The sequence below is a fragment of the Salmo salar genome, chromosome 19, assembly GCF_965601325.2.
Source record: "Salmo salar chromosome 19, fSalSal1, whole genome shotgun sequence".
NCBI lineage: Eukaryota > Metazoa > Chordata > Actinopteri > Salmoniformes > Salmonidae > Salmo > Salmo salar.
In genome coordinates, this window is record NC_138309.1 from 59,778,692 (window position 1) to 59,788,181 (window position 9,490).

Here is a 9,490-nt window from a genome sequence, read left to right on the forward strand (position 1 = left end):
GTGCTTCTAGAAAGTATTGACTCAGGGGTGTGAATACTTATGAAAATTAGATATTTCTGTATTTCATTTTCAATAAATTATTAAAAATGTCTAAAAACATGTTTTCACTTTATCATTATGGGGTAGTGTGTAGATGGGTGAGAAAATAAATATATTTAATCCATTTGAATTCAGGCTGGAACGCAACAAAATGTGCAATAAGTCAAGGGGTATGAATAGTTTTTGAAGGTCTCAAAACCCAGGCAGTTTGTGTCATGTTCAGTACGGAGGGGGACCAGTACGGAGAAAAAAAATGTATGAAATGTATGCATTCACTACTGTAAGTCGCTCTGGATAAGAGCGTCTGCTAAATGACTAAAATGTAAAATGTAACTGCCGTTGAGTATAATTCTAATTTATCATGGCTGCGTTAGACAGGCAGCCTATTTCTGATCTTTGTTTCACTAATTGGTATTTTCACCAATCAGATCAGCTCTGAAAAATATCTGTTGCAAAAAGATCTGATGTGATTGGTCAAAAGACCAATTAGTGGAAAAAATATATAAGACATGGGATGCCTGTCTAAACGCAGCCTATGAGAAACAAGGTCAGGCCACAGTTATGACTCTGCTGACCCCTATTGTTCTCTGCTACACACTGCAGTTAACAAAAGACAAGCTGAGTCCACAGATACCACTTACTGGTCGGGTCTAGCTTCTCCACTCGATGAGAGAGGGAAATGAAAGGTGTTTCCATCTTGCAATTCAAGTAGATTTACATAGCTGTAATAACAAAAACTGCCTATGTTATTTTGAGAGTCCTACAAACTGTATATATTTAAAATAAGACAAAGGTTCACAAGACTGATTCTAAAACATTTATTTCTATGTTACAAAAACAGCTTTGCATACCCCTGTGCATATTCATGCAAACACGTTTCACTGCCAGTGAAAAGAAGATATTACTCAGTCTCACAATACCGATGGTATCAGACAGGGTGTAACATTCTTAATTCACTCTTAACGGAAAACCTTGCATAGTACTATGTAGCTAGCTCTTTCCACTGGTGCAAAGGTTCAGTCGAGCAGAGATTCAATTATGAAAATGACGTAATCATGGATCTCATGTAGGTCATAGTATGCACGCTAGATTCATACAAACCACATACACCAAGTTACAGTATATTAAGTTCAAGTTATTTGATCTGTATTGCACTTCATTTTAACTCACTCTTGTTCTGCATAAAATGGATCAAGATGAATAAGACATTGCTGTAACGCCAACAGCAAAATACTTTGGTACAATCCAGCACATTTGAATGCCATTGGAAAATATCACTGTCCACACACAAGAATCCTGAAATACATTGGCTGGATGTGCCATCAATCTAAACATGTAGGAAGGCCTTATTGAAAACCATGGAGCCACAGTAATGACAGTGCCTATACTGTATGCACTTGAGAGGTTCTTTGTGCACATGCTCCAAATATTAGTCCCCCCTGTTGTTCATACATCCTCCTGAGTCTTGACCAATCAGTCTTGTTATGACTTCTTTACAGGTCTTGTCTCCAAGCAGTTCCTGTATGGAGTATTGACACAAATCTTTTCCGGCCACACTTTACATTAGAGAACATAGTATTTCCTTTATGTTCATTTTAGGGGAATAACTTGTGTCTAAATACCAACAAAAATAAACAAAAAAAGTACTCCAAGTGCATGAAATTGCAAACCTGTTACATGTAACCTAATAACATTACATTACACATAACGTTCCTTTGTATAAAGTAAGTAAGTAGCCTGGTCCAAGCCAGAATGTTACTGCAGTTACCGTTATTGTAGTAATACCAACAATGCATTAACTAGCTGTCGTCATTGGCTTCAGCATCACCCTGGACAAGCTGCTGGAGAAGGCCTTCTTCATCCACCTGTTCAGTCGCAAAGAGATTAGCTTCCTGCTGCTCGCCAATGAGAATTCGCTGCAGCAGAAGGGCATCACCGTCAAACAGAAGAGGTGAGTGAGGGCTAGAGAGACAGCATGAGCTCTATTGGGTCTAATTGAAATTGGAGAGTTAATTTACTTCTAGAGAAATGATTGGGGATCCTAATAAATCAAATCAAAATGTACTCAAATCCACTGTCTAATTGAATATATGACTACTTTCAAATGAATTTAAATTACACCATAAATGTATTCAGTGTTTCCCCTAGGATTTGTTTCAGCAGCAGTGGCAAGGTTAGCGGGTGGTGGATTTCTACTAGCGTTAGCGTAATGACATGCTGGCTGTTCCCATAGACTTCCAGTCATTGAGTCAACGACTATCCATTTGAAAGTGTGTCTGGCAGAAATATATATTAAAACAAAAAATTCAACAGTGGCAACAATTTCCACACCTGCTAAATGAATATAGGAGAAACACTGGTCTTGGTGCTCTGGTTGCTGCCCTGATATCCGATGCTCTTGTGTCCAATGCTGGACACCTTCCTGTTGGCGCTGCCCCTCACTGCCCCTCCCTTCATTCTGACGCTACTACTCCCACTCTCGGACATGGTCCTTCCCCTCCTTTTCTGCTGCTCCTCCTCCTCCTCCTCCTCCATCCCCCTCTCCGCCTCCTCCTGCTGCAGGTTCCGGAGGTTCTGACAGTTGCATACCCGCTCCTCTGGCTGCTCCCTGGTGGGACGGAACCACTTCAATGAAGCGTAGACGAGCTCTACGAAACTGGACACGGCAGATATCACTCCCACGGCGAAGTAGAAACAGAGGAAGACTGTCTTCTCCATGGGGCGTGACACGAAGCAGTCCACCGTGTAGGGGCATGGGAAGCGGCTGCATGGGAACTGGGCCTCAACCTGGAAGCCGTACAGCCACCACTGACCTACCAGAAATCCCACTTCTGTCACCAAACGGAAGGCCACGTTTATAACATAGAGCTGTCGGAGGTGGCGCTCTTCCCTGGCAGCGTTGCTAATCAGCTGGCTGAACCTTGGCTGGCTTAACTGCATGGTCCTCTTGTTGTGGTGGTGCATGGCGTACATGAGGAAAATGAGGGACGGCGTGGAGATGAGGACTATGTGGAACACCCAGAAGCGATACTGGGAGATGGGGAAGGCATCATCGTAACATACCTGCTTGCAGCCCGGCTGCAGGGTGTTACAGGCAAACTCCCCCTGCTCGTCTTCGAACAAGTCGCCGGCGACAGTGCCCAGGATGAGGATGCGGAAGACCAGCATGAGCAGCAGCCAGAAGCGGCCAAGCATAGGGGAGTGGGCCTGGAGGGAATCGAAGAGGCCACCGAGGAAGCTCCACTCACCCATGATGCGAGGACTTGGCCTGGGCTATTCCTCCTGGCTCTCTGGGGGTCTCTGGAGGTCTAGTGGAACTTATATTCAGTCCATTTTCAGAAATAGTTTTCCCTCATGATTTACTGGCACGCAGGGTTGTCAAGTCAAAATGCCAAGTCTGGTCACAAGCCCTTCCTTAAGAAGTACTAAAATGGATGATGAAATCTGAACATGGTGATTAACAGATCAAAGGCTAATTCCATGGGCATGTGTCCTTCACATGACCTGAAACAAGACAGATCAAATATTTGATTGTGTAACATGCAGAAAAAAAACGTATAAAGATAGCTATTCCAATATGTTCCCTCATCCACATTACATTTAATGAATTAACACAAGCAAATTACCTGTATTAGATGAGAAGTTGCTTCAACTCCTTTTAAGCTTCCTTAGGAAATGAACCAATTCAGTGAAAACCTCTGCTCCTTTCGTGATCTTAAATGACATTGAAGAACAGAGGTTTTGATTAGTTAAGAAGCAGATAGGCAAAACAATATAGGTATATTATCGAATGTACTTAATATTACATACAAAACAACCCACACAAATATTTAACTTGCTCACATAAAGGTTAAACATACAGAGAGAACATACCAAACTTTTCAACCATATACATGGTAGATCGTCATAATAAGCCGATTCCTGTACAAGCCTGGTAGAAGTACTCTTTAGCCTCTGGCATGCACACTCTGGGTGCCTTGTTTATGTGGGCAGGTGCCTTCTTTGATTTGGTACTTCAGCCTGAGGCAGCCGTGAATCAATGGGTAGCAGTCAATGAGTCATCAAAATATTGTCAGTCAACAAAAAAAAAAAGCTCTGTAGAAAAACCTTTAAACATTAGGCATTATATCATCCATCTATTAAAGGTGCAATGACAAACAAATGGAGCCAACCTGTGTTGGTTCCCTCAGTGTGCTTCTCCTAGCAAGCCGACTATTACCACAGTCTAACTCCACGTTAGACAGTGATAATGGTTGGCTTTTAGTAGTCGGCTTGCTAGGGCGTCAACGGGGAAGGAAATTCTTGTCATGTCCTATCTGGGATATCAAAGTACACAAACATAATTAATGTTTACTCAAGAGTGCATACTCTTGATTGATGACGGCTTTTCCTAATGGCAGGAAGAGTCAGCACTTCCCAATCGGCCTGAGCAGTTCAGGAGAACACAGGAACACCCCAGCATCAATACACCACCGACAGGGTAAAAACTGGTTGAATCAACGTTGTTGATTGGATTTGAAAAAAGTAAATCGACATATGGGAATTTCATATTTCCCCCCCCCAACTTTTAACCTAAATCCAATGACATGGTGAAATGTTTTGTTGATTTCACATTGAATTCACATTAGTTGACAACTCAACCAAATGTAAATCAAAACTAGACGTTGAACTGAAGTCTGCGCCCAGTGGGCACTGGTAGACCTACTGATACAACAGCTGTGAGTGCTTTTGTATTGGGATTGGGTGGGCCGGCCAGTCCCCGACTTTGTTTTAATTTTCAAATAGCCTACACCCCTCTCCTGTAGTCAAATGAACAATTCGTCCTCTAGTGGCCTCATGGGTGGAATGTTTGTAATACTTTTCATAATTAATAAACATTATTAAACCTGCTTAAAATCCGCTGTTTCTATGTCAAACGAACGGTTTTGTTATATTTCAGTTTTCTGTGATATATATGAAATTTAATATTGGGATGCAAACTCAAAATTGAATAAATTTAAACTCTATATGTGACACGGTACAGGTGTATTCAGTTTTTAAGCCCATAACCATGTATGTGAAGTGAATACTTTGTTTTAAAGTAAATTTGACTACCAATAAACACTGTGTGACCCTAATTTAGCCCACTGCAGAAAAAGATTGAGTCATCCTTCGAACTTTAAATGTAGGCTACATGAGGTCAATACATTTTTATGTCAGTATCGGATGAAACTGTGGGCTGAGGTAAACTGTTTAATTGCTACTTGCCCTGTTACAGTTTAGATTATTTAGTTACTTACATTAACCATGTTTGGAATCATGGCCTTCCATGTCGATACGCAGGTTGGCATTTATTGGGATGCAGCGGTCACTAGCTGGCCTAGCCACATTCATAACATCTTATTTCAAACCCTAACTACACTGCTAACCTTATGCTTAGCCCTAACCTTAAATTATGACCAAAAAGCACATTTTTGTTTTCACCATAAAGACAATTTTGACTATGCAAGCCGCAAAGTCAAAATTGCCTTTATGGTAAAAATGTCATGAGCTAGCTACTAGTTTAAAGCAATTAAAGATCTAATTGTTACAAATAATTCATGCATGGACTACATTTGAGAATATTTTTTTTTACCTTATCAAGCTTGACAATGATACATTCATTTATCAATCAAAAAAGGTGTTATGAGTGAGAGCACCATAAACATCTTTCCAGGGTGTTGGTGCATCCTCCTCCCAATAGAGCCTCTTGCAACACCACTGATAGGGAAAGGGAATCCATTTGCAAAAGTCAAGTTTTGCTTTGATGTCAAGTCAGCTCATATTGTTGCTACCTTAGCTGTTATGCTAGCTAATGTGCTACTGAAGAGTCACACTAGCATATTGACATGCACATTGGTATTAAAAGACGGGAACATTGTTTCGGCAAATCATTAGTTAGGTAGCTAGCTATCACATGAATTGTGCAAAAATGTGATAACTACGGACATCATCATTAAGAGACAGTCTAGCTAGCCAGCTAGCTAAGCGCTAGCCAGTCAGTGACGCTGACAAATTGAAACTGGTATCAACAAAATGTGTTTCACTCTATATCATAAAACATTGCATTGCTAACAAGGCATCAATTAGCTTACACAACTTTCACGTTTATTAGGAAGTTTACTTGATAAGTTAGACACTCAACTGAGAACTTTGGTAGGTAGCTAGCTTGGTTTCCATTTTCCAACAGATTTTTCTAAACCACCTAATTGGTTGTCACTTTCTAATTCCCTGATTGGTCATCAGCGGTTATTGATCTTGGAACCGTTCACCAGAAGAACCAGCTTCTGGTAAACTGTTTGCCACTAGTGGCAAAAAATGTTATTGTCGCCAAAGGTTTGCAGCAGATTCACTACTAGTGGTAAACATTTCCAAACTTCTAGCAACATTTTGTGGCACACTATTTATCTTGCAGCAAATTTGCCACAAACTTTCAGGAAGTTTGCCGCAACAAATTCATTTTTGTATGGGCATAGCTGGATTCCTATCGAACAGGCAGTGTAATTTTTTTTGTGAAAGTCAACAACTTTTTTTATGTCAGAGAGACAAAAAGCACATCAGTAGAACCCAGTAAAAAACTGCGGGTTAGGTGCCGCCTGAATTGATCAAAAATTACTTTGATATCATGGGTAGAGTGAGGCTGGAGAGGTTGCAGTAGCCTAATGGTGTGTGTGTTAGTGCACTGTGTTTGTATGTCATGACTGTAAACATCTTGCTTTAACAATTTAACATTTCCTTAACAGCACTGCAGCCTCACTCTACCCCTGATATAAGTAATTTTTGAAAGTGAAAAAAACGACTTGGTATAATTTTGATTATAGAAGATTGAATAAGTGTGCTTTAAACTGTTTACTTGGAATGATTTGTAGCTATCGTCTCTATCTGTGCATGAGAGTTCATCCGACTCAGTTTCTCTACCAGAAAACACGCGATACCGTAAAGTGTTGTGTATCCGCGCACGAGAATCCAGGCGCAAACTCAAGTGCAGACGGCTTGACTGCGTTTTGCGAGTGTCGGCTCACTTGACCGCAGTAGAAAACTGGGCCAGTTTGACAGCACATCTCCGCTTGCTTGTCGATAGGGTGGACACACTGTTTGAATGAGAAAAAAATAAATAAATCACATTTGGACTATCAGTAACAACGTTTCCATGCGAGTAAAGTCACGAAGTTCACAGGGTGTTGAACGTGCACGCTATGAGTTTCATGCTCCTTTCCAATAAATATGGAGGGATTATTCTGGTGAATTTAGAGTTGATGCTCGTTTGACAAATAGGCCTACAAATATTCTCGCTCTTATCCATAATAACCAAATGATTTAGACTAGCTGTTGGCTAAAGCGCATGTAACAAGACCAGAGTAATGTCACATTTGCTGTTCAACGCAACAGTGTTTGTGACAAAACTGCCGGTAGAGTTGAACATGTAATGGAAAAAAAACATTGAACGTTAGATCTTTATTCGGTACATGAAAACTTAAGTGAACATTTTAATTTTGTGTTCACTACTTCATCACACACTGACTTTTCTTCGCAACAATTCAGTTTGGTGGAAACACCACTGGAGGGAAAATGCGCATATTTTCTTTATGCGGGTTTTAAACTGAACAAACATATAAACGCAACAACTTCAATTATTTTACCGAGTTACAGTTCATAACAGGAAATCAATCAATTTAAATAAATTCATTAGGCCCTATCTGGATTTCACATGACTGGGCAGGGACGCAACCATGGGTGGGCCTGGGAGGACATATTTGCGAGCCAGGCCTAGCCAATCAAAATGAGTTTTTCTCCACAAAGGGGCTTTATTACAGACAGAAATACTCAGGAGTTTCATCAGCTGGGACTGGTCTCAAATGATCCCGCAAGTAAAGAAGCCGGATTTGGAGGTCCTGGGCAGGTGTCTTTACACGTGGTCGGCGGTTGTGGGGCCAGTTGGAGGTACTGCCAAATTCTCATTGCAGGCGGTTTATGGTAGAGAAATGAACATTAACTATCTGGCAACAGCTTTGGTGGACATTCCTGCAGTCAGCATGCCAATTGCAATTGTGGCATTGTGTTGTGTGACAAAAAAAAGCACATTTTACAGTGGCATTTTATTGTCCCCAGCACAAGGTGCACCCGTGTAATGATCATGCTGTTTAATCAGCTTCTTGATATGCCACACCTGTCAGGTGGATGGATTATTTTGGCAAAGAAGAAATGTTCACTAACAGGGATGTAAACAAATTTGTGCACCAAATTTGCGAGAAATGTTTTTTGTGCACATGGGAAATGTTCCTATTGTGAAAATTAACAATAGTGTTCCTTCATGACCCTTTGCAGAACCCATTGGTGTGTGCATGAATGCGCCAGACATCTTCGTGCTTGTGACACTTTTCAATGTGGGTCAAACAGGAAATAAAATTATCGGAGTTTATTGCTCGTCGTTAACAGAACTGCGGGACAACCGTGACCGACAGGAGACTGTCTACCGGTCGCCCCCAGTTAGTACAGGCGGGAAGCTGGAGCGACACCGTGTGCTAACTAGCTCGTTAGCGACACCGGAAAACAGTGCCCGACAGGCGGGGGCGAAGTACACTCTACCGGTGTGTACTAACTATAGCTATCTAGTCTTCTTGGGGTTTATCAACGATTGTTATGGTGCATTACAACCATCGACACTACTGAAGCACCCCTGCTTCCCACCTATGTAGTGCAATCATAGTTTATGAATGGACAAATACAGGTATAAAATCCATATTTTGGATAAAGTATAAAGTGAAATATTGTGTGTAGAGCTTCCTGAAACTGATTATAACTATAGACATACATTGTGTACTCAAAACATTAGGAAAACCTTCCTGATATTGAGTTGAACCTCATACTGCTGCTGTTCCAAGTCTCATGTGCATCATCCTGCCTCCGAAGTGGGGCTGCTATAACATTAGGAACAGGTGTTCCTAATGTTGTTCTCTTACTGTGTAAAGTATGAAATGGTTTAAGTCACGTCATGAAGATCACTATGATATATTTGTATGATTACAAAAGTATAACAATATCATATGGGTTGAAATGTGTATTTTCAATCCATATGGGTTGGGGGGGGCACTACATTTGTCAAAATATTGCCATTCTAGATTGATGAAAATAACCATAGCAAATCAGAGCAAAAGGTATCAAGTAAAGATTATCCATGATGCAATTAAGCTACGAGTTCTCATTTCACAGGGTAACGATACCCAATTCTTTTCAAACTAAAAAGTTCTTATACAGTATTCACCTGAAATGAGTTTGTTGAGAAAATGAGTTGTAGAACTGTTGAAATGCCCATCCCGATCAGGCCACCAAGCTCAACTTTATCAGGGGCCTGCTCGGGAGGATGTAACCTTGCAGAAATTTCAGATAGAAATGTATCATGCACAACAGATGTGTAAGAGACTAGGGAATCATG

At 40.9% G+C, this 9,490-nt stretch overlaps 1 protein-coding gene across 1 annotated transcript; it reads right to left on the reverse strand.

Annotated features, from left to right (window-relative positions):
- Positions 1-843: 843 nt before the first annotated feature.
- Positions 844-4,336, reverse strand: LOC106579256 (gap junction delta-3 protein). Its single transcript, XM_014158996.3, has 3 exons — positions 3,913-4,336; positions 3,666-3,753; positions 844-3,543 (listed from the first exon to the last, which is right to left on the reverse strand). Exon 3 carries the CDS (start codon positions 3,289-3,291, stop codon positions 2,374-2,376), a length of 918 nt encoding a protein of 305 aa, XP_014014471.1. The 5' UTR covers positions 3,292-3,543; positions 3,666-3,753; positions 3,913-4,336; the 3' UTR covers positions 844-2,373.
- Positions 4,337-9,490: the final 5,154 nt, after the last annotated feature.